This window comes from Cordyceps javanica, chromosome 3, assembly GCF_051103115.1.
Source record: "Cordyceps javanica chromosome 3, complete sequence".
NCBI lineage: Eukaryota > Fungi > Ascomycota > Sordariomycetes > Hypocreales > Cordycipitaceae > Cordyceps > Cordyceps javanica.
The window spans coordinates 91,600-116,242 of NC_139297.1; the positions used below are offsets into that span (position 1 = coordinate 91,600).

General features: G+C 52.6%; 5 protein-coding genes across 5 annotated transcripts; 3 read left to right on the forward strand and 2 right to left on the reverse strand.

Moving 5' to 3' along the window:
• Positions 1-1,905: 1,905 nt before the first annotated feature.
• Positions 1,906-2,826, reverse strand: V2A60_004267 (fungal specific transcription factor domain-containing protein; the record flags this gene model as incomplete). Its single annotated transcript, XM_083255588.1, has 2 exons — positions 1,906-2,563; positions 2,624-2,826. The coding sequence occupies 2 exons, from the start codon at positions 2,824-2,826 to the stop codon at positions 1,906-1,908; spliced, it is 861 nt and encodes a 286-aa protein (XP_083111714.1).
• A 2,616-nt stretch (positions 2,827-5,442) lies between these two features.
• Positions 5,443-6,207, forward strand: V2A60_004268 (uncharacterized protein; the record flags this gene model as incomplete). Its single annotated transcript, XM_083255589.1, has 2 exons — positions 5,443-5,656; positions 5,741-6,207. The coding sequence occupies 2 exons, from the start codon at positions 5,443-5,445 to the stop codon at positions 6,205-6,207; spliced, it is 681 nt and encodes a 226-aa protein (XP_083111715.1).
• Positions 6,208-7,569: 1,362 nt separating this feature from the next.
• Positions 7,570-9,011, forward strand: V2A60_004269 (uncharacterized protein; the record flags this gene model as incomplete). Its single annotated transcript, XM_083255590.1, has 3 exons — positions 7,570-8,370; positions 8,431-8,799; positions 8,868-9,011. The coding sequence occupies 3 exons, from the start codon at positions 7,570-7,572 to the stop codon at positions 9,009-9,011; spliced, it is 1,314 nt and encodes a 437-aa protein (XP_083111716.1).
• A 2,858-nt stretch (positions 9,012-11,869) lies between these two features.
• On the forward strand, positions 11,870-13,394 carry V2A60_004270 (glycoside hydrolase family 76 protein; the record flags this gene model as incomplete). The annotated part of the gene is made up of 3 exons (XM_083255591.1): positions 11,870-11,945; positions 12,002-12,103; positions 12,178-13,394. 3 exons carry the CDS (start codon positions 11,870-11,872, stop codon positions 13,392-13,394), a joined length of 1,395 nt encoding a protein of 464 aa, XP_083111717.1.
• Positions 13,395-13,991: 597 nt separating this feature from the next.
• V2A60_004271 (PH domain-containing protein) lies at positions 13,992-18,074 on the reverse strand (the record flags this gene model as incomplete). The annotated part of the gene is made up of 2 exons (XM_083255592.1): positions 13,992-15,019; positions 15,110-18,074. 2 exons carry the CDS (start codon positions 18,072-18,074, stop codon positions 13,992-13,994), a joined length of 3,993 nt encoding a protein of 1,330 aa, XP_083111718.1.
• Positions 18,075-24,643: the final 6,569 nt, after the last annotated feature.

Sequence of the window (24,643 nt, forward strand, 5' to 3'; positions counted from 1 at the left end):
AAGGTGAGGGTGAAAACGATGCAGCAAGATAGCAAAGACGCGGAAGAAGGGGCGATGCACAAGGGTAAACCGATAAAAAAGCGTCCCAATAGTACGAACGGATCCCAATGAAACTCTAGAATAGCATGCGAGACGATGCACCTTTTATATTCTAGAGCGAGGACCGGTAAAGGAAGGGCAATCCGGGCTTGGCCTGTACGGGGCTTATGAGCCCCTCGAAGCTTCAAGGACGCAGGAGAGAGCTAACTCGGATGGGCCAAAGCGCGGCCACAATCACATATTTCGTGAATAGAAAGGCAACATGTTAGTCATATGAGGCTGAAAGAAATAGCAAAACTCTACGAGGCGGTCACTGGCCCATAGGTATGTGTGGCTATGAGCGGGATTCGTTCACGGTACAGTGTGCTTAACAGTATAGCGGACTACATATACAGGGCTAGTATACTACTGGACGATACAAACAAAATGACTAATTTCACACCCAGAGTAAACTGAAAGGAATGGACGGGTAGCGAAGGAGAAGAGAAAACAACAAAAAGCTAGAGAACCCTCGAAGGAAATTGCCTCACCTCACAGCCTCGTGAAACCGTTTGGAGCGAGACGGGGGACTGTTCGCCGATGGGATGGGTGGCACAGCCAAGAAAAAAGCCACGAGAGGAAACAGGGCGGAGTCTTTCGATCGGCAAGTGGAGGGGGGGGTGTAAGACTCCTTGTCGCGGCATAACAAAGTTCAAGTATCGCGGACGAAGCTGGTATACGGCCAGTGTATGAGCGATATACTACCACGAGACAGGGCTGATGTCGGTCCAGGACAAGCTTTTTAGCGCATCATTCTAGCGTGGTCATCCCAGTCTGGATTAGGCAGCCCGAAGACAATGGCAGTGCAAACAGTGCAAGTATTAGTTTATGTCCAGGTGTTGTCAAATTGCATCCCTCGATAGTCTGCCACTGCTCTCCGGGTCAGCTGGCGAAGGGATCAATGGTTGGCCACTTGGCGACGTCAGCGGCAGCGGAGCTAGTACCCTAGCCCCGGTGTCTTGCTACCTTTGCAGGCTCGGCCTGTCTTCCGACGGATGAGCAAGGGAGGAGATCCAATTTTTTTTCGCATTTGTGTCAATCTGTGGTGAGAAACACAGAGGTTGTCGTTGGCTGGCTGAACCAAACAGTGAGGATGTTGGAGGGTGCGCCTTCGGGGGTGGGGGGCTTCAACATAAAAACTTGAAGGATGTCCTCTTCCAAAGCTATTACAGGAATGATTTTATATTAGCATGGCGAGCAGAGGAAAACAAACCAATGCCAAAGCCAAACTACCACCTCAACGTCAGACCCTACCCATCTCGAAATTCTACCTTGAACCATCTTCTGGCTTGCTACCTGGCCAGACACTGGCTGGACTGGGTCAATTGGGGCGGGCGCCACGCAGCAGAAGCTCGTGATGCCGACGCCTCCTCCCCCTTTCCAATAGAGCGATGAAAGCAGATAAGTAGGAACCCGACTATTGCCCCCCTCCTCCAGGCCGGTGCGCGGTGCCCGCGGGTCGGACAATAGTATAGAAAGTAACCATTTTCCTCCCAGTAGGCAGAATGCAGCTTACGGCTTCCCGCCCACTAGAGGCCTCCTTCGCAAATTGGAGACAAAGCTAACGAGCTGGGGCCGGTTTGGAGCCGCTGGAGAGCGCCACAGCGCTCTTATAATTCCCCGACTAGAATCTAGGAAGCGCCTCCCAACCCTGTCGAGCAGAATTTTCTTTGTGCAAAAGACACGCGACATGTGGTGCTTGTGGCTTTGAAGGAAGCGTTTGCCTTGGAAGCTCTCCCAGAGACTACACACTATTCATGGTCGGTTTGGATACAGCATGTCAGTCAGGGTAGCGTGCCGTCAATGGAGTGAGCTCGTGGGATCATTTCATCTGTCGCTTGGTACCACCTCTGGCAACATCCAGTCAAAGGTCCCCAGCAAGTCGTACCCGAAGCCGCTCATGTTAATTTCCATTTCTGCTCCCCAGTCCATGGTGTCCACGACAGGCTCCAGCGAGTTGGCCGAGAAGTTGAGCGTCTCGTCCAGCACGCGTTGAATGACCCTCCGCACGCAGCAGCTCAGCTCCCTATTCGGCGTCAGAGGCTTGATCCAGTCCAGAAACCCGTTGAAGATGCAGAGCATCTGAATCACCTCCGATCGGGAGATGCACGAGACAAGCCCTGAATTCTTTGTGCGGGGATGCAGCAAGTCCAAGCACAGAATGCCTGCGGCCGGCGCGCCATATCCCATGACAATCCACTCAAAATCATAGAGACCAATCACCTTGTCCTTGTTTGTCCAGAAGATGAGTGTTGTCGAGACCATCTTGACACTGACGCGGAGAAGCTCTTGGCTCAACGTGGTGTTGTCTACTCGGCAGAGCAGACGCTCTATCAGGAAAATGTTTTGCAAAAATTCGAGCTCAATGAGCAGCTTCGCGTAGAGTGTTGGCCCCGATATACTTCGGTCGCTCACATCTTCGGGTCGAAATGCTATGAACGGCGGGAATTTCGCCACAACTTCTTCTTGCTCGGTACGAAGATCGCTGCAAGGCCAATGGTCAGCTTCCTGCCTCGTGAGGCGTCGTCCTTGGGCCGGCACTTACAGAAGCTCCTGTCGGTTGATGTTCCCCTCGGCCTGCAGATTAAAGACCAATATGGAGTCCCGGATGAAGCCCATGTGAGCTCTGGCACGTATCAGCGTGCTGGAATAAATCTTGCCGAGCGTATTCCAGCCCTGCTCGTCAACCAGGTCATCGCGCCAAGGCACCACCCCCAACAGCACCTCGTCAGATATGTCAAGCGGCATGAGCGTAGATACGAAACGTTTCGATAGCATAGGTGGTCGGCCTGCGTACGTGGAGACTACTTTGTCGCCGTGAAATACTTTGCCAAACATCCGCCGCTTGATTTGGGTGCAGATTCCTCTGTCGTGCATGCTCCCTTTTGTTGCGTGAAACCCGAGGTAAGTCAGCATGCTAACGGTTTCTCCGTGAAGTCTAGAGTGTTGGAGACCTAAAATGAGCTGTTAGATGCATCTTGCGATTCCCCACGCTATGCCACTCACTTTCATCCCCTGAAATGATGGATTCGAGACACTCTTGTGTGTATAGCAAGTGAAGCAATAGCGTATTCGCGCTCGCGGTGCTCCTCGTGATCTCCACTGCATCCCAAGCACAATCCCTATACCTCACAACATAGTCCACGTAATTCTTACTCGAGGCCTGGGGGAATCCCGGATTCTGGCCAAATTCAGTAATGCCAAAAGACCAATGAGTGAATAGTATCCCAAGACCCTCCCACCTCATTTTTGGCCCGGAAAAGCTTTCTAGCCAATCCTTCGGTTCTATATAGTCTTCCCGCAGCGGTTGAGAGCTGTTCTCTGATATTTTGGTCGCGAGCTGGACGAGTGATTCTGTTGAGCGATCCCCTTCTAGAAATTTACCGAATGTATCCCACAGAGAATCATGTAATTTTAGCGTTGCGAGTCTGCACCATCCATCATTTGGGTTCACGTGTGCATCGGAGAAGCTGTACGCCAAGTCTTTTCGAGGTATAGCACGTAGGATTCTGATGGCCGCCTCGTATGTCCTCGCATTGCACATAATGGGGGACTGCGACATTTTCGACTTTGGTGTGTCGGCTTCGTTGGATAGTTCCTCTACGGAAAGTCCAAGCGGTATGTTCGACTGCGCTTCGTGCATCGCATGCTTGTAACTGGTAGCGCCGAGATAGCCCTCATGTGTTGGCGCCGTCAGCGGTGTCGTTTCAGGCGCAGCTTCAGGCGCGGCGTCATTCCCAGGCGCTGTTCGTAGAGATCGCTCTTTACGTCGACGGTAATTCAGAGCATTGGAGTAAATACATGCATCTGGGTTATTTGCAGCTTTGCAGCGCGAGCAGACCGGCATGCGGTGATCGCATGCTACTTTGCGGCCACGGCAAGGTTCACAGGCTTGCTGCCGGCCATTGCGGCGGCGAGGTGCAGTGCCCGCGCCAGCGAATGCCGACTGTGTCGACATGGATCAAGAGAGTATTGACGCCTGAGGAGAATTGTATTCCTTTATATCGAAATGAAAAATCATATGAATAGCGGAAGTATCCAACTCGGCTATGCTAAGATTGGCGTGCAATGGCTTTGGTACGTCGCCGGCGCTCGGCGCTCGGCGCTCGGGTTCTCATTCGGCGTTGGGTGCAAGGTAACTTGGTAACACGCTCCTACAGAACCATATTACGTGCATTATTTGCGTATAGTCTCATTTTGCTGGAATATCTTAAATCATGGATATATCGGCTTCCTCTATGGGTGGTAGATTGTCAAGACAACTGTAGAACTTTCTGCGCGGTAGGAACACACCGTAGTTCGGAACTGGCAGGCTGGCGACGAGGCTTCAAACAATGTTGCTGTTCTTTGCATGACCAGTGTAGGTATAAGCGGTTGGAGCGATTTATCAGCTAAAATACAAAGTCTCTCGGATGAATGAAGGGAAACCAAAAACTATTTCGATGAACAAGGCTCCGTGTTCCTTCAGCATCTGACTCTCCGGTTTCTCCGGCCACCAACTAAGTAACTACATAGTTACTAGATTTACTAGTGGTGATGAACTTTACAGTCACAGATGCGCTGCATTAGTACCAAGGTCCCTTACAGCCCTCTCGTCTCGAAAAAAAGCTGCGCGGGATACCTCGGGAGATGTTTGCCTCTGAATGCCATGAGCCGAAGTCGTAGGACTTTCGCAGGGAAGATACCTGGCGCCACTCTAGTGGCAAAGCTGAGGCAATCGCCGCGCGACTGGTCATGCAGGCAACATTACTTTACTGTACGGCGGCTCACTGCTGGTCTCAAAGAGGTCATAGTGTTGCTCTCAGCCCTACTAGGCAACACTCACTTCTAGAGGATGCTACATTTACGGTCTTCGTGCAGGCCATCCGGAGATAGCAGAAAACTGCAAACTTCTCAATCACTCAGGTGCAGGACCAAGCACCCGTCGATTTGCAAGCTCAATAAGGTTAAAAAGGGGCTACCATACACCAAGTCACCCCGATAGTTCGGCGATTTCCTAATTCGTTTATCGCGCGCCATAAAACAACATCACTTACGGGGTACAATGAAACGGGAAGTGGGCGCGCGCCGAGTATCAGTAGGTAATTGGTTCAGGGCTTGATCGACAGTCTCGAGGCTGGCTGGATCCCACACGCCTATTGCTTACGCTCTATCCGTACTCGACTAGCCCTTCAATGTAGGACGAAGGCCTCTCCCAGCGGCCCGTACTCCCCTGCTGGTAAACTTGTGGCCTCAATCGCATTCTCTGCATGCACTTTTTGTCTACAGCACCATCTCCGAGACATATCCGTGATGCTGCGTTCTCCACGGCAGATGTTGCTGCCTCTGGTGCTTGCGTTGGCGGCCACGGCCCGGGCCGCAGACATGGCCAAATGCTACAAACCTGACGGCACAGAGGACAGTGAGATGAAGCCCTGCGACCCAACCGCCAAAATTAGCACCTGCTGCCGGCCAACTGATTTTTGCCTTTCGAATGGATTGTGCCTCGGCGGAGGAGGCAATAATGGGTTTTCACAACAAGGGTGCACCGCCCAGAAGTGGGATTTTCCTTGCCAGTCGTACTGCTCCGATAGCATGGGTATGTGACAGTCGACTCGCACGAGTTTCTGCGGCGGAAAACCGCTGCGCGCGCTTGGGATTGCCTGCTCACATTCTCATTTAGCTCGCTTCAGCGACGGTTTCCACTATCTCCAGCAATGCAGCGGCTTCGATAGGACTGCCAGTAACCTGTTCTGCTGCGGCGGCGACTACTCTTGCTGCAACAATACTGACAACTTTGTGAGCGGCATCAAGAAGTTCACTACCATGTCCCGGGCCGGTGGCGCAACTGCTTCAGCGACAAGCGGCACGGTAACGGTGACAGTAACTCCCACCTCGATAGCGGACGATAAGAATAGCAGCAGCAGCAGCAGCAAGAATGCGGACAATTCCAAGGTCGTGGCTGTTGGCGCCGGCGTAGGGGCATCGCTCGGCGTGGCTTTGCTTGCAGCCGTTGGCGCACTGGTGTGGCAGATACGAAAACAAAAGAGATATACCGCGGTACACAGCCCAGCGCCACAGCATGTATACTCGGGGCAACCCAAATATGAGCCGCAGCAGCAGCACCCGGCAGAACTAGCGACCGAATGACGCGAAGAGTGTTTTGAGAAGAGGGGGAAGGGCATTGGAGGACATCAACATTGCTCCCATCACTTGGAAGGCGCTCATTTGTTGAGAACTATTGTACTCGAGGCGAGCACAATTTGGTTGTCTACTAAGTAATGTGATTTATGGGTCAGAGGTTGACGGAGGCGCATGCCAGTAACCTTCGGACCTACAATTGACTGCGCTCGGTTGCAGGCTCTTCAGCTTGACAGGTCGTCTTATTACTTTCGATCGACTGTCTGAACAGGCGAATATCCGTGGCACCAACACCCACTGTCAACTTTGCGCGTCTGCTACTTGTCGGTAGCAGGATATTTCAGTAATGATAGGAGACTGCTCAAATACCATACTCAAAACTTCGCGCATTGCCATGCGATAGATCTGTGGAAGAGCACGCTTTACATCCGCTCCCTGGGAGGTGTCTCTCTGGGCGTCCTCGCCGAATCATTCGTGAAATTTATAGTGGTGATGGCCTGCCAGAGCTACGCCCAGATAGCTTGATAGAATGACTGGTAGCTTGTCAACGGGTTTGCAAAAAAAATAATATTGGGAATGGAATAAGTGAAAAGGGGCAAGTGACGAGCAATTGCGACAGGCGACGTACGAGAAGAGCTTTTTCCTATGCGGAAAAGCAATAGTAGATGCGCAAGCCAGGACGCATTCTTCGACGTCACTCGGCATGGTAAGCGTTCCATCTAGCCCGAAGAAAATAAGCAGAATAAGAAGCAGATATGCCGAGACCAACTCTGAGGTTCTTGTGCAGCCCGCAAAGCCCAGTCGACAGTCGTAACAAAGCGTGCAACGAGCGGGCGTGGTTTACTGTAACTGGTCCAGCCACTGGAAGTCGACTTATACGGTGTCTTACAGCAATCCAGGGCGGAATCTGACATGCGTCCGATGGTTTGGTTCATCAAGTTTCATCGGGAAAGGATAATCAGGCCTCCATTGTAGGCGATATTTGCTCGCCGCAAAGAGCCTCGTCTACACGCAATAGTCGCTCCGACGCTCGTATCCATTGAATAGACTTGATCTAGGAGGGGAAAGCGACCCCGACTTGTCCACAAATCAGGCTCTGATGATGTTCAACCCCGGCAACCCGGCAAGCTAAGTAGTGTGCCGCCTGCCGGTTAATAAGCCTTTTTCGTTCGCTTGATTTCAAAGCAGGTTTTAGGATGCCAATACAATAACACATTTGATGAGAACCTCGAAGAGTCCTCACGCAGCCTGATCCTTTCCGAACTTGTCATTCACTTCCCTTGCCCGCTCTCAGAGCTGCAAGTTTCATCGAAAACTCGGGGCCTGGCAAAATTGTTGTCCGACGCCATATCAAATACCACCCGCAAAACTATGGACGAAAGGGTAGACGAAAAGATGAATGGCCGAGAGGGGCATGTCCCGACCCTGCTGCCCGACGCCAGCTCCTCGGAAGAAAAAGGCGCGTCTAGCAAAGATGGCGTCTTCGTCCCACCTGATGGCGGCTGGACCGCCTGGCTACAAGTGCTCGCGATGCTGTTGATCAGCATGGTCTCGTGGGGCTCTCCCTCGGCATTTGGCGTATACCAGCTTTACTACAAGGACACTCTGAAGATATCGCAGTCGCAAGTCTCATGGATCGGCTCCATTCAGTTCCTACTCACCTACGGCATGTGCACCGTGTCGGGCCGGCTTGCAGACGCCGGCTACATCCACTCCACCGTTGCTGTTGGGGCGTTCCTTGTGGTGTTGGGAACCTTGATGACGAGTCTCGGGAGCCAGTACTGGCACTTTCTGCTGTCCCAGGGCTTGTGCGTTGGCCTTGGCCTTGGTATCATGTTCATGCCGCCTCTGGCTGTGACAACTTCCTACTTTGACGAGCGGCGCACCATGGCCGTTACTTGTGCAGCCACGGGTACTGGCATTGGCGGTGTCGTATTTCCCGCCATCATTCAGTACTTGATCCCCAAGATTGGATTCCCATGGGCGGTGCGCGTTTCTGCTTTTGTTGCACTGGTTGCCACTGGAATAGCCTTGTTGTTGCTTCGACCTCGCCTGAAGCCTCGCAGATCTGGCCCTCTTGTTGAATGGTCTGCTTTTACCGAGAAGCCGTACCTCTTCTTCGCCATCGGAGCATTTGTGCTTTATTGGGCCCTTTTCTTTGCTTCTTTCTATGTATGACTGACGCGTCCCTCTCTTGAGTATAACATTGCTGACCTATGAGGGGCACTCAAGATCAACAGCTTTGCTCGAAACATCCTTGGCTTTTCCACAGAGGATTCGATTCAGCTGCTGCTCATTTCCAATGGTATGAGTGTGCCTGCTCGTCCACTGATTGGTCTCGTTGCCAATAAGCATTTTGGTGCCATGAATACGTATATTGTCGTGACCGTGATTTTTGCCAGCCTTATGCTGACTTGGATCGCTGTGCACGATCGGGTGGGCATGTATATCTTCACAGTATTTTTTGGCCTCGCGAATGGACTATGTCAAGGCATGTTCCTTGGTGCTCTCGCAAGCCTCACGCAGGATGCCACAAAGATGGGCACTCGGTCAGGGACTGTCCATACCATCGTGGCATTTGCTACACTAGCTGGGCCACCTGTAAGTTGTTCCTCCTCCGAGCTCCCTTTGCTGGGTCCCAGACTAATCATGAACTGTACGTACACAAGACGGCTGGTGCCATTATTGATAGCTCCGGTGGCAAATATACAAATGCTCAGATATGGGGGGGGTTGATGATTTTCGTTGCGGCAGCGTTCTTTACCGCGTCGCGCCTCTCTAAGACGGGGACAGTCCTTCGCGTGAAAATTTGAATCATTACAGGTTTGCCGCTTTCAGGACACTTACGCTCAATACCGTGCACTCGAACTTCAGAGTATAATCAAAAATACTTTGGCTTAAAAATGATGTTTGGATAAGCTGTTCCTGAGAATTACTCGACAAGAGCGAAAATTGTGCTCACTCGTATAAGTGAGACTAATAAGCGACCGACTCCGGATTGGTAGACAACCTGGCTTCAATGCAGAGACAAGCGTGCGCCGTCATTTGACCCAGGGCTGCGGCTGCCATCCCTACTGCGATGCCAAGCTCCACGCGACCATCGTCCAGAAACGAGATCCGTTCAACCCGCGAGCCAAGGCGGATATTGCCGTAGAGCTGTGCCAAGTCGAACAAGCAAGCTCACAACGGGTGCCAGTCATCCCTCGGTAGTATTTAATACATATTTACGGACGCGGCGAGCTTACTACCCGAGTAGGAAACGAATCATATCAAAGGTTGGCGCTGTGACCATCAATCGTGTCAGGTCCAGTAATGTCATCTACACGGCAAGCATTCTGCCGAAATGTAACATTAACGATACATCTCGTCCAGCTTTTGTATGGCCTCTCTACGAAAGTCTTGCAATTCCTGCCAGTCAGCCCTTCCACAATCTTTGTCCGGCGAAACCACTTGTCGCACTTTCGGGAGCATTCAAGGTTTTACTAAATGATGACTAGATGAGTGCAGAGATACTTATGCTGCCGGTGGTTCAGATCGCACTCAATGGTGCAACTGCTGCCGCGCAGTGTGGCCGACAGTCTCACGGGTCGCAACTGCTTGGGGAGTGCGGACGTAAAGGTGAAAGCACTCTGGCAAACAGGGGGGGGCGACCGCTACAAAGCCAAGAAACATGCTAATCCGTACACATTACAGACATAGACGTCCGCGGCGCTCCAGATGCGGAAGTGACTTGGAAAGTTGTGCACTATACCACAGTACTCGGCCACTCATCTGAAGGCACAAGTCCTATACAAGTGTGGGCTTGGCATCACGCCAGCGTAAAGGTACAAGACCGTGGAACCAGCACCTCAGAAAATACATCGGTCGTGCTCGTAGGCTTCTCGTAGGCTTCTCGTAGGCTTCACGGAGCGCGTCCCCCCGGTCATGTTTGCTGGATTGGGAGGAGGGTGGCGCTCCGCTGTGTGGGCCTATGTTGCATGGCCAAGTCGTTCGCTCAGAGGAGCGCATAGCCGCTGGCTAGGTTCTAGCATCGGAGTATTAAAAGATGATTGAATCGGCACAGCCCTCTGACAAGCGTCCACTAACTCTGCGGCTGCATTTGTTCCCTGTCCGATTGTAAAGCGAGCATGGCTCGTCCGGTTACGAGTATATCAGCAAGATAGGCGCAGACTGATCACAATAAAAGGGTGACTCTAGGTCATCGCTCGATTTGTACGCAAGATGGCCGCCAGTTGGCTGACTTGACTATAACAGTCTTGTTCATGTCTCGGTAGGCTCCAGATAGAAGCCCTCGGGCTTGCTCGTCTTCCGAGGTGATCGGCCTCTACGCAACCCCAAATTCCGCCAACACTTCAAACCTGGTTTCTTGAACAGTCGACAATTTCGCAAGTCTGTAGAAATGCACTGGTGTGGGTGTTTGGTGAAGAATTTGACCATTTGGCATCAGGACGGTACAATCATCGCGGTGTGGCGCGATGAGGTCCCCAACATGGCTGGTGCAGAGGCAATCTGGAACCGTGCGGCTGAAGAATGCTACTATCAAGTTCCTAGGCGCAAGACCTTGGGGCCAAACAGAAGAACGCCCTCGATATACTGCCCCAAAGAGTTATTGCCGTGGAGCGTGACATGCGATTAAACTAAAGCCGAGGGCCTACCACCTTTGTTTTCTTGTGTTCTTTTGTCAGGATTCGGGGTCAACTGGTTGGCAGTGAGACGGATTTCAATTTCAGATATTCGTCTACGCCTCCTGCGTACAAGTACTCTCTTCCAAGTTTTTCCGGTGCCTGATTCGACGTTGGTCCCAAGTTTGCGCTCCCTCACTGGCTATAAGGTTGCAGTGCTATTAATAGTACTCGGTACGGATAATGTTGTTAGCTTTATCCTTCGCTTGCGGGGTGCCCAAGTGGAAGCCAAGAAGCTAACTAGTACCACAACGAGTGGAATGGAATCCTCGAGCCCATTAGGAGTTGTCATCGAAGTGGGGGGTCAGTAGGTTCTTTCTGAGGGATAAAGGAGTTTACTGGGGGAAGCCACTGGGCTAATTAGGAATGTTGTTCCCCGATATTCCAAGGCTGCGACAATTGTCCTGTAGATTTGAGCCCTTTGCTGAAACGCAACCACTATTCTTTTTTCCTCCTCTTCGGGTCGAGCGTGCTCGTGTGCTCTGCGCATACGCGTCATGTGGCGCAGCGAGATCCATGCCAATACAGCCAGTCTCCTTTGAGGTGTCACCGGTCCGGTGATTTCCCGCAGTACCCAGTCAGTCTTGGCATTATACCTGGATTCCTGTCTACGGAGTATTATTATTTGTTCATTTTTCTCCAGGGGCAAGCACCCCATGCTGGAAGTCTTGTCCCGGTCGGCTAGGGCTGTGCTGGCCTCATTGTAGGCCTGCTGCCCGTCCGTCCCCTGTCGTGCAGCTTTGCTTGGCCTGACGCCCATATTCCACAAAGCCTATGCATATTCCCCAGTAAACCATACTGTTGACAACCTTCCTTTCTACTTTCTATGCTGTTTGCTGTTGTTTCGTCGCGGCAGCTGTCGGCCTTCTCTTTTTCCTTCCTTTTACCCTCTTGGTGAATCCCGATCCGAGGTTTTTCATCGGCCACCCTGCTCCGAAAACACCTCTTTGCCAGGCCGATGAGCACGGCTGTGCCGGACTCTAGTTAGAATGAGGGCTTTCGCGGCCAGTGTCGTATCTCTGCTGCTGGCGGTGCCTGCCAAGGCTCTAGAGCTCGACCTGTCTAGTAAATGTACATGTCTGCGCTTTGCAACTTGGATCTCAGCTGTTAACTTGATACAGCTTCTATCAAAGAGGCCGCAAGCACGATTGCGTACGGTCTCGTCAAATACTACAATGGAAACACTACCGGTATCCCCGGTCTATTACCAGGGCCTTACTACTGTACGTACCGCAAACCATATTTGAAGGCTTCCAGTTGTCATTGCTTCTAACGTCTCTCCTCTTCATTGACAAAGGGTGGGAGGCTGGCGGCATGTTTGGCCATTTGATCGACTACTGGTACTACACCGGCGACTCGACATACAACGACATCGTCATGCAGGGCATGATGCATCAAATCAATGCGCCCGCGGGCGATTTCCTTCCGCGCAACCAGTCTAATGCCATGGGCAACGACGATCAGGGCTTTTGGGCCCTCACCACCATGATGGCCACCGAGGCCGCGTTTCCGAACCCGCCGTCCGACACCCCACAATGGCTCGCTGGTGGGCAGGCAGTCTTCAACGAGTACGTCGTTCGATGGAATGACGAGAATGGGCTCTGTGGTGGTGGCCTGCGCTGGCAGGTCTATTCCTTCCTGCAAGGCTACGACTACAAGAACAGCATCGCCAACGGCTGCTTCTTCAACGTCGCCGCTCGGCTCGCACGCTATACTCGCAACGACACCTACGCTGAGTGGGCTGCAAAGATTTACGAGTGGGAGTCGGGTATCGGACTAATCGGCAAGGACTATGAAGTCTACGACGGCTATAACGTGCTCGAGGCTACACAGACTTGCGGCAATCTGCACGATGTCCAGTTCAGTTACAACGCTGGCATTTGGCTCGCAGGCGCCGCCGCCATGTATGACTATACCAAAAACGACACTTGGAAAACCCACGTCAACGGCCTTCTCAACTTCACCACGCGAATGTTTGTGTCGACCGAGGGCAGCCATCTCTGGGAGCCACCCTGCGAAAAAACGCCCCGCGGCTGCGACCAGAACCAGGTCAGCTTCAAGGGCTACCTGATCCGGTTCCTCTCTTACACCTCCAAGCTGGCGCCATGGACGTCTGACGGCATCACCAAGCTCATCCAGCAAGCCGCCCGGGACGCGGCGGCCGCCTGCACCGGACCGCAGGCCGCCAATTATCAGGGCGCCGACGGCACCGCCTGCGGCTTCTCGTGGCTCGACGGCGCCAAGTTTGACGGAAAGCCCGGCGTGGGGCCGCAAATGAACGCCCTCGCCGCCGTCTTCTACAATCTGCTCGCAGATGCCAAACCTCCGGCGACAAGCGAGGATCGTGGTACCTCCAAAGGCAATCCGAATGCGGGAAGCAACGTGGCGCAGCCGCTACCACAGCCGAGGGCCATTGTCACGGCAGACAGGGCCGGCGCCGGCATTCTGACCATGCTATTTGTCGTGGGCATTGTAGGGGGTAGCTTTTTTCTGATGAGCGATCTTTTTGACTGATATCCCCTTGTTATTTAACTTTCACTGTGTATACCTGCCTGACTAGGCTTCTATGATCGCTCTTTCTTCCTCATTTTTTTTTTCATCTTGGCACTTTCTTAGCTAGACCTGCTCGTCAATGAAGCAGCTAAATTCATACAAATATCACACTTATTTCAGAGACATTTTCGCTGGCCACTAGCCGCCACTGGGGACATCTGGTAATTTACGATTATCTGGTTGCTTAGCAGCGTCGCAATTCGAACCCCCTCCCCGGGCTGACCAGTTCGACGGCCATGGACAAAATCGCATTTCACGCAAGGCTATTGTGTTGAAGTAGAATTGTAAAAAAGAAGAAAAGACCTGGAATGGATAAGCATGGATAAATACAATGTAAATGGCAAGATGCCAACAGAACGCCAGTTGTTTGAATAGAAAATGCTGTTGTAGCTGACCACCAAATTGTCCATTGGCATATATCGTCGATGTCCCGTCCCATAATAAATAAATACATTGCGAGAATGAAAAGAAGGAGAATTCAGAGTGTTGCCCTGTACATGCCTATTGCAATACTATAGTCGTAGCCTCCGGCTTCCATGTGCATATCTAGAAAGACGATTAGAAGCCTTTGAAAGGGTCGTCCCGAAAGAATTCCTCTTCGCCGGCTGTCCGGCTGCCTCCGTAGTAGTCGTCGTAACCATGGCGCGCGCTCCCACCACGAGAATAGTAACTATAGCTGTCACGGTTGCGACTGCGACTGCGGCTATGACGTCTGCGGTGCTCCTTGCTACGTCGGCGGGCGAGATGTCGGAGCTCTTCCTGCTCGGAGTGGTGCACTGAGTGTGATGATGCAAGTGGGCTGATGAAGGCTTCCATCCGAACGGTACCAATGGCGTCAAAAAAGTTTCCTGGTCTATTCGAGGCTTCCGAGGTGCGCTGAGATCCGCCCCACGTGGTGTTACTGGATGCTTGCGACTGAAACATGTCGGAAGATGCGGGCGTGTTTGTCGTGGTACTGTGAGCATTGTCATGCTGGCCTCCTAGCGGCCCGGAAAAGCCTCGAAACGACAACGGAGGTGGGATGTGCTGTTGCCCACCCGTGTTGCTTCGCTTGCGGCCATGAGAAGATGTCTGCGAGCGGTCATTGTAGCGCTGGATCATAGGAGGCTCTGCGGTATCATGTGACGCCTCTCGGTTATGATTCACCGATGCCGCTCCCGTGGATGGTGGAGGGCGGGAGCTCGATACTTCGCCCATGCGAGAGTCGGGGTTGCTCGGGATACTGGGTACACTGGAAGGACCGGCACGACTGCCATAAGTTGTCTTGTTCTTGGCCAGACGAATCGAGTCTCTGATCCCATGGCGGCGTATTTTGGTCTGTTGTGGTTCGAACTCGGGGGCTTGCTGTTGATGCGGCTGCTTGACTACTTGGGGCTGAGGCGCCGACAGATTCTCCGGCACGGCCTGCGATGAGTGGGCGAGGAATGACAGTGCTGTGAGCCAAAGGTAATGGCGCTCAGATGAGCTGGCGGTAAATTTCAGGGCGCGCTGGGGAGTGAGAATAAGGATTGATCGATTGAAAATAGATTGAGCGCCCTTGGGGACGGGATTGTCGTCTTTGACGTCAAGGACAGATTGGATTGTCACTACCGTAGGAAAAGGTTAGCCTATGATGCCAAACAACCAAACAAGCAAGCACTGGGTAATTTCAAGAATGAGGAGCAGGAAGAGCTTACGCTTGCGCCCCGTCTTTCCCATCAACGCACTGCCAGAAGAAGGCTGCTTGCTGCTCCATAGGATAGACCTCTCGTACGGAGCGAGCCAGACCCATCGCTTGTGACGGTCATTGCCCGTGTCGTCTTTGCCACTAGAGTCTGGCACGCTGAAGGACTTGCGACGGCGAACGTACTTGAACATCCACTCGCCGACCATGGTCTGGGCAATGGCGTCGACAACACCAGTTGCATGAGAGCTGCTGTGGGATGACAGAGGATCGGTGTTGACTGTGTTGTCGGTATTGGTGGAGAGCTCATGGCGATGGCGTCTGTAAGAAGAGCTGCTAAGCTCCTTGCCTCGAGGAGTAGTGATATCATTGCGCGGCAAGGGCGGCAGGCTTGGGCTCTCCGGGGCCTCTGTCGATACGGACAGAGGGGGCGGGGACCGGCTGCCGTGTCTGCGGTATCGGTGGTGGCGTGGCATAGCGGTTGCTGATCGAACTCTGCGGACACTACCACCATAATAGCTTCCACGGCTGCTGCCTCTCCGGTAAGAGCTCTCGGCTCTGGTCGGGCTGTAGTCCTCGCTCGGCGAGCCCATGAATGACGATGACAGTCGCTTGGAGCTATCACGGAGCGGTATCGGGAACGGAGGGTTGCGCCCGTCAGGCAGGCTGGGGCTTCGAGATCTAGTCTGCTGACTGGCGATGGAGCCTTGGATCATAGCATGCTTGCGAATGTCGCTCGAGCGACTCGAGCCAGTTGCAGAGGCAGCCGACTTTTCGAGTGGTTTGCTAAGCTTCCGTCTATGACTGCGGCTGCCGACCTCCCCATCCGCTCGGCCGGAAGTGCCGTATATATCGGTACCAAACAGTTTGGCCGATCCACACGCAGCATGTTTGGAGGCAGCTCCCTCTAGAGAGGCTGTCATGGCGCCAAACGAGTTTCTCTTGCCGGGGCGGCTCGCGCCCGAGTGATGCCGTGGCGCTGAGAGGGCCGTGCGATACTCGGAGTCGCTGACGTCGGCTTCCCCAAATTCCTCAGCCTCGTCGGAGCTCTGTGATTCAAAGCCTGAGAAAAGTCCACCATGTCGCCGACTGGCTCGTAATCCGATACTGTCAACATCATCATTGCGAAGATAAGAGTCCAAAATATCGTCATCATCTCCAACCATGGAAACCGGCGAAGATTGCCAATCCGCCGCAGTCTTGCTGGCCAGGCGGCGGGGGTTGCGTGGTGGGAGATTGCCAGGAACAGGAGTAAAGTTCTTTTCGCGGTCAACGCCATCTTTGCTAGGAGATGTCGGTCGAGAAGAGATTGTAGAGGGCTGGAGGTGGAGTGGCAAAGTCGCCAGTCTCTTGTCGACTTGGATGCCCTCGGTCTGGACGGCAGCTTCCACCATTGGCGCCTTGAATGAAATATTAACCTGACAGCCAAAGTTCTTCATGTAGGGCGGTAGCATCGGCGATCTAGGTGTGGTCGGTCTGCTAGTAGGAGGCTGCACGCTGATGCTAGGGATAGGCATGGCAGGCAAAGGCGGTGTCAAGGGAGGTACCAGATTCAGAAGAGGCAGTTGTGGCTGCTTGTCTGTCTGTGTCGCCGACGACACCATGCTCGACTCGACCGTCTCTGGTGGTGGTGTTACGGGTTCGAACACCATCGTCGGTGTCCTCGGCGGGCTCAGCGGCGTCTCAACAGTTTGTGCGGCGACAGAAATCATAGGCCGCTGCTGAGCATCCTCAACGCCGGGAGGCTTGCCCGACCAGGAACCGAGCTGGACGCGCTTGCGACGCTGGTTGGCCTCGATCTCGTTGACAATTCGGGCGACGTTTTCCGCCTCTGGTTTGCGTGTGGGCATAATCTTGGGCGAGGGCGGAGGAGAGAATTGGACACCCGTATCCTTGTAACTTGTCGGTTGCGCAGGAGTAGGCGGCTGATCCTCATCATCGCCTTGCAGGATGCCCAGGACATTGGGATTGAAGAAGAGCCGTGATCGAGCGGCACTGCCGGGCCGACTGAGACTTTCGAGGCTGAGGTCTCTGCGATGCAGCTTACCCAAAGGTGCAGTGTCACGGCTAATCGTCCGCTTGTGACGTGGACTTGAGAAGACGCTTTCGGTAGCTGCAACGTCACTGTCATCGTCGTCGAGATTGAGTTCGTCCGCTAGAGACGCTCCGTTGATGTTAGCCGGCCCAGGGCTATGAACGAGTGAATAACGGAGACTGCCAGTCATGCTCAAGGTGCGAATGCTAGCGCCGTCATTATCCTTCTGTGCATCCTCGAGCTCGTCTTCAAGCTCGTCGCCGTTTGCCTGAGATGTTTGATAAGCCGCCACTTCGTCGAGAATTGTCTTGAGTCGGGTTTCGGAGACGTGAATCTTGCGCTCGTATCTGCGCTTCTCGTCCTCCCAGTCGTCCTTGTCCTTGGCCCACTGCTCGTGTACACGTTGAGAGTCGTCTTCGAGGCTGCGGATCTTCTTTTGAGCAGCATCCAGTCGCTTCTTGGTCTCTGTGATGGATTCCACCGCATCGTCTCGTTCACGAGCCAGTTCGCCGAGTGCGGAAGATGTTCCGCCTTCAAGAAGAGAAAGCTGACGCTGGAGAGAACGGCTTTCCTTTCCGAGAGAGGTAAAATTCGCCTGCAGTGATTCATTCTCCTCCTTTGTAGAGAAAAGAGACGTCTCGAGACTCTCGATGAGCTTAGTCTTATCTTCTTGGTCTCTCCGTAGAGTGAGAATTTCGGAAACGAGATTCGCATGGAGAGTCGGTGTGAATCGACGAGGATCTAAAATACTTATCGACTCATCCATGGTGGTGTCACGCGAGGTGCGCTTGGCGGTCTTGTCTGCGAGGGCGGGGGAAATGGCCCTGTTGGGTGGCGTCTTGGATCTTCTTCGCGACTTGCTGGACCTAGATGATGACCTGCGAGTCGCCTCCCGGGTCTTGAGATTGGCCCCGTGCTCGTTTTCCGTCTCCCATTCAGCCATTTTGACGATACAGCGTAGATATGAATGTGAACGTGAGTGGGCGCACAACAGAAAAAATTCACCAGGATTCGACCTCGCCGTACTTTTCCTCCTTGTTAATCTGCCCAGCACCGCTCAAGCCCCGTTTCAATGCAGGACAATCGGCAGGGGCGGGCTGGGGTTTGAGCTAGCCAAAGAGCTTGCAGGTGAGTACTGACCACTGCGACAAGGTCCGCTCGGCAATAGCACATCTGCCGGTAACTGAATCCTGTTAGTGCACGGCGCATGCGAAGACAAGAGAATAAGAAGGAAAATAAGAAGCAACGTCTTGTCTGAGGTCGGTCCAGGACCAGTTAGGCTGACTTACATGTGTAGTGGGATGAGCTAGCGCGGCACGCTGCTTATTTGGACACTGAAAAAAAAAAAAGAAAAAGAAAAGCGACTGCTTCAACGCTTCTGTAGCGGTCAAGAACTCTGGACACTAGAAATGTTGAATCATTAGCAAAATGAACCGCAATTCACTACAGCAGGGCGTTACACGGTTCATGCAGGATCGTAAGTAGGGGCCACAACTTACGCCTCCCAGGTTGGAAAAAAAGAAAGAATATGGAGAAAGTCTCAGAGGCTCCAACCTGTGTTCAGGTAAAAAGGGGGCCGTATCGTTCGAATGATGCGCAGCGAAAATGAAGAAGATAATACAGCAAAGAAAAGCGATGCAAAGCTCGAAGGAGGGTATATAATTGCGCGATTCAAACTCAGGGTAAGGGCGCAACGAGAACGTCAGGCCCAAGGCAGATAGGTCCCCTTTGTATCGCGGCCAGCGCTGGTGTCCAGGTATCATGTGCCAGGGAGACGCGAGCTGAGGCTGGGAATATCGGTGCCGCGGTTAAGCGATTGAACGATTGGGATAGCCAAGTCCCAATCAAGAAGGCATCATCATGTAGCACTGCAAGTGAATATTAGTCGGGACGGGCAGCAAGTCGAGGACATGAAAGAGTAGTGGCTGCGATGGCTGTGGTGATGGTGGGATGTTCGGGAACTCACAGAAGGGCAGTTAAAGGAGCAGAGGAGAAGCCTCCCGCGGCAGAGAAACTCTGGTTTCAATGCCCGTATCTGCTCCAACAGCGCGACGGGCCGCAGCACAAGGTAAAAGGGGAAGAAGAGAGAAAGGAGGAGAGGCAAGAAAGAGTTCTGTCGAAATTTGGGCCGAACTAGGCGTCCGGCCCTGGTCCGTACAAGCTACCTAGGCTGGCCGCGGGCAGGTCTTCTCTCGCGCGGGCAGCTCGCAGCTAGCAGCTGGACAGGGGGATGACCAGTCAAGGACGTACTGGTAATGACTACTTAGATAAGGCTCGCGGTAGGCAAGTGACGATGGGCAATTGTTTCTCGACCTTACCAAGCTGCAATCCCCATGATGGCTGGAGTCTCCTAGGTAAGCACGAGTCGTATACGAATTACATCTCCCTCTCCCTATTCTTCGTCGTTCAGTAGCAGCCATCCTCGCTGCAGCTACGGCCGGCTCGGTACAGAGTACAATCGCATTGTAATGAGCAGGCGTGTTATTTTAATTTTTGCAGGGATTGACTACAACAGGCTTCTCCTCTCTTCACGCGACCCCCACCCCCAGTCCTTCCAAGCCTTTCTTCACCTGGTCGGGAGGGCTCCTTTGCTTGGCTCCTACTTAGCCAACTCGCCACTAACGAAAACCCGAACAGATGGAACCCGTCTCCCTCATTGGACGTGGGCTCCCGTTCGGTTCTTCTCCAAATGGACCTCCGGCTCAGTGCCTCGTTACGTGACGCGCCACGGCCCAACCAAGGCCAACCATCTGCAACACAACCCAACTGTGTGATACCAAGGGATCCAAACAGCGCAGTGCTAATAACAACATTGTCGGTTTGACCATGGTTCATTGCAGTACTGAGTATCCGTACTCCGTACTGCGCGAAGATCGGTCCCGCCGTGCAGTGAAGGTACTCAGTAGACCAGGGCCAAGTCCACTAAGTTAAGTAGCTGCTGGCCCAATGGGGCGACCTTGACAAGGATCTTGTGATGAGCTCTATCCCGTCTCCTACCTACCAGTACTGGTACTAGTTACTACTGGGTACTGTAATAGCCTGTCGGAAGCCATCCGCTCTCTGCGGCCACTCCGGTGTGAAAGGGGAACGAATGGCGCGCATCTTTTTTTTTTTTCTTTGGCTCCCCAGAATTGCAATTTGCGGCCGAGGATGTACAATCACTTCTGTCAACTACCAGTACCTTTGCCAAGTACCAGCCCGCAGTCTTCACACCGAGACTGAGTAGCCAGTCTAGTCAACCAGTCAAGTCAACCAGTGGCACTCGCACACCAACTAGAGACCCCCGCGTACAATTAATATTCATATATATTACATGTGTGATTGTCGTTCGTGCCATAGCGCCACCGGTGGACCAGAGACTATCCAGGAACGTCGCCAGCATGTGCTATCAACCCCGATCTCACCAGGCGGCAGACAAACAGACCAGCATAATAAGAGAAAACGGGTGTTGTTGCTCAATAAGGGCACCCGCTAGACGGCGAATCAGGTTCGTACTGATAGGGTTGTTCTGTTATGGCTGACTCCACAATCTTTGCCCAGTCTGCCAGTTCTTCAAATTACACATGCAGGGTCAATCACATTGCCCCCTCTGCCACTGCCCTGTCCCGGGGCTTTCCTGGCCAACTTGCGTGCTTGCCTCCCCTTCCCAGCCCGCCCAGCTTATCACTTCGTACTGGTACGTAGCGGGTACAGTGGATCGTAAAAAAAGCTGCCATCGTCGGGTCTCAGCTCATTAGACACGCCTGGGCCACTCGATGATGCGGAGGTCCAAGAGAGCAAGACACTGGCCGCCAACAGGGAACTTGGAGAGGAGACATGGGCCCGCCATGTCTGCTACCAATGCAGCCTGAATCGAGCAGGCTAGATTTCGACGGGGGGTTGAAGCGCTCCCAAGACTTATCAGCAGGCGAAGCAACCAACGACATGCGATCGCAACCAAAGAAAGTTGTCAAGACACTGGCCGAATGAGCGATGGGAAGCAACCGTGCCAAAGCCCTGGTGGATTTTATTCAAGCCTCGGAGACTTTGTAGCGTGGCAATGAGCGTAACCGAACTGCCAAGTTCAGTCAGTCCACCGCACCACTTCCTCTCCTACCTTGTACAAGGGGCCGGCCCGGTGCTCAGGCAAAAGCAAATCTTTCTTGCCACCAACATCAGCCGCCATGGTCAGCAATGTACTGGAATGTAGCAACGAACAAATCTTGTGGCGTTCTGCCAGCTTGTTTCAAGTGTTAAAAATAACAGAAAATAACATTGTCCGAGGTCGTCCCGACGTAGAAGAAATCAGCGTGGCTCAATTTGGGGGGGGGCCGTGGGATCCCATCCTCTTCCCATCCTCTTCCCATCCTCTTCCCATCCCCTTCCCCCCTTCTGCGTTGCAAAGGAGAGAACCAACTTTACTTGCTGGGCGAAAAAGAAGAGTACTGGTACCTTCAACCTTGCCGAGCGGCCGCGGCCCGTTTGGGGCCTTGCGTCGAGATTGTCTCCCGCAGATCCACAGCCATGAGGCGCTCGAAAGGTCCTAGCGCAAGCCACGCAGGTGGATGTCAAGGGATGGCTTCGTTCTTTTTTTTTTTTTTTCACCAAAAAACTGCCATCGACAACAGAGAATTGTAGACTTTGTCTTCAAGGGCAACAAAGTCGGCGTTGCAACCGGCTCTAGCTCGGTCCCGCAAACCTGGCCGGACCCCTGATGCCTCGTCAACGACCGTCAACGGGATAACTAATTTGCTGTCCAAGCACCCCAAGCTAGGCAAAAGTATGCATGACAGACTACTGGAAGTTGGCTGCCACTTGAACCTCTTCTTGGTTAATTGAAAAGCCACTTGTCTGCGTACGACGCACGGAATGCCTTCCGGCTTGCCATCCGGCTTGTGAAGCTACTGCAACACAATGCAGGCGACCGGGCGGTCGAGCGGGACCAAATAAAAGTGGCCGCCTTTTTGGTAAGAACTCTTTGAGAGAGAATCGGCCATTGTTGTTGGTGCCCGCTCCATAGCCCAGCTCAAAAAGGCCTCAAGACTAGTCGACTTTTCCTCCATGCTACCCAGTAACTTTTGTTTTTGGCATACTCTGGACCTCCGATTGGCCCTCTGCGGTCGTGACTCGCATTGACTTCACGGCATTGAAGACGTACACACTGTAGCACTGCATTGATTTATCGTATCTAGGATGTAACTGCGTGCGTCAGTGCTCGTACCACGCTTGCATACACTTGCATGCCAGTAGCTGTCGCGGATTGAATAGATCATCGAAAACGCCTTGGCTTCTCTCACCAAGGCAATCACATCAATCTCGCTTCCCTAGCTCTTCTCGCTTCCCCGGATACTAGTGGTGCTGCACGATGTAGCTGGGGGGGGCGTCATGTGTCAGGGTCAAAGGTCCTGGCCAATTTCAGTCTATTTCCGTTGGTTAGAATGTGGCGGTTTGAAGAATGCGGCTTTCTTTTTTTTTGTTCTTCACCCAGTTTCATTTTGTTTCTCGAGATGAATGATGGTGCTTTTTCTCCGTTTTAATATATGCGCGACCGCTCAGGCTGGTGCAATGATCCCTAATATGTACTCCTTCTTCCTCGACGACAGCACAACTGCCGAGCAATGGGATCTGGCCCTGCAGGGTACACATGTACAACCGTCGCGAACTAGGCGCTGCGTGGATACCCAACCCCTATTCCATTGTTTATGTCTCTACAGATTAGAGGGCGATCATGCGCCAGGTACCGCGAATTCCGGCCCAGTACGGAGTACATGCATCACCTACTATTATGTAGTTCTGTCTACCTGTCTGCCGACCTCGGGAGGGTTACCGGAAGCTGAGATGGTGAGAGCCAGGGCCAGGGCGGACAGAGCTCAGATTCTAATGCGCATGAGATGGGACAGCCACTGTCACAGTGCGCCCTGCGCTGCTGTGAGCGTCGCATTCACAGGCTCACATGCTCGATGAAGTCTTCAATCGGGAGCTGAAAACTCAGGGACGCTGTTTTTGACTTTCTTGGATCGTTTGCCGGCGCGGTAGTATCATGCATCCCGCAACCTTGGGTCTGTTGATTATTCTGTGTACCAAGCATCACAGCTGCGCGTTTTAGCGTAACCGGCGTGCGTCGGAGCCAAAAACAAGGTTGCCTATAGCATGAGGGAGGGGCTCGGTGTGTAGCATGGGGCACAATTATGCAGCGTAATCACTAACCTCTCCCTAGCCCTGTATCAAGGATACCTGAGCCAGGCAGGCCGAGAAGTATTCGTACTATCCTCAATCTCATTACTTATAGAGTGTACTAGTAGAAATCGAGCTTCATTGCCGCGAGTTCCGGAGCCAGCAGTCTTGTCCCACGTCTCGGAAAAAGTTGTATTCTGGTTCTTGTCAAGATCTGGATTGATTGCATCTCAACCGTTTCATATCCTACCCCAATATGCCTTACATAGCTTCACGGCCTCTAGGGTAATAGGTGCATTTTGTTCGACGCCGAGCAGTTCCTTTGAGCAGATTAAAATCTTTTGAAGATCCTTCAATTAGTTGTCGTCTACATCTAAAGATCCTCCACTACTATATAGTGACTCTGTAATTCTTCCGACGAGGCGACTTTGTGATGCGGTTGCTTTCGACGTCTCATCTCAATTTCCAAAGAGTTAACGCAACATATGCACCGCGTGCTGGGCATTTTCAAACACCACAGCAATTGATGCTACTGCAGATATATCCCAGCGAGTACGCACGCTCGGGCTGGTCTGATGCTCTCGACCTCTCGCTGAACAGAAACACCTTCTCAGGCGCTCTACCTGCATTCAATACGACCAAGGGAAGTCTACAGACGGAGTAAGCTTATGCTCTAACTTATGGCTTCTGAGATGAACGGCCACATCAGCATAAAGCTCGTAACAGAGACGCTTGTCGATTACTATTCCCCGGGTATGGCAGCGACCATGCCCTTACATTTGGCTTCACGGCCCGACGACCACGAAGCCTCTCGATTCAGTGACAAATTTGAGAGTTCGAAGTGGCTCGTGTGCTCGGGTCGTATTTTTATGACTGTAAAAATTTCTGTTGTTTTGTAAAATGGATTGAATTCATCGATCTGATTCCATTGATCGATAGTACGGCAAATCAGTATGCAATGACTGAAGTCAATAGCTGAAGGTCCTAAATTAAGAGCTCGGAGTATTTTCGTATCTCAGTGACGCCTCATGACTGGTCTGTGAGCTGTAGACAGCATACGTCGATTACGCCCTGGATTCTTGACGAGTAACACCCACACAGCGATCGAGGTGACCAGAATTGCCTAGATATCCCGGTCTTCAGAAGTCATAAAACGCCGTATGCTAAGTTACACTATTGTCAAATACTCTGACGTTACTATCAAAACGTCTGGTGATAGCCAAGATAGGCAAGTCACGAAGCAATCACCAGGGAATACAACATGTTTATGGTGAAAAAATAGGGATACAGGTTCCTCAAACTAGAGCTCAACGTGTCTTTTGTCTCAAAAAGTTCATCTTGAAAGCCATCATCGACTAT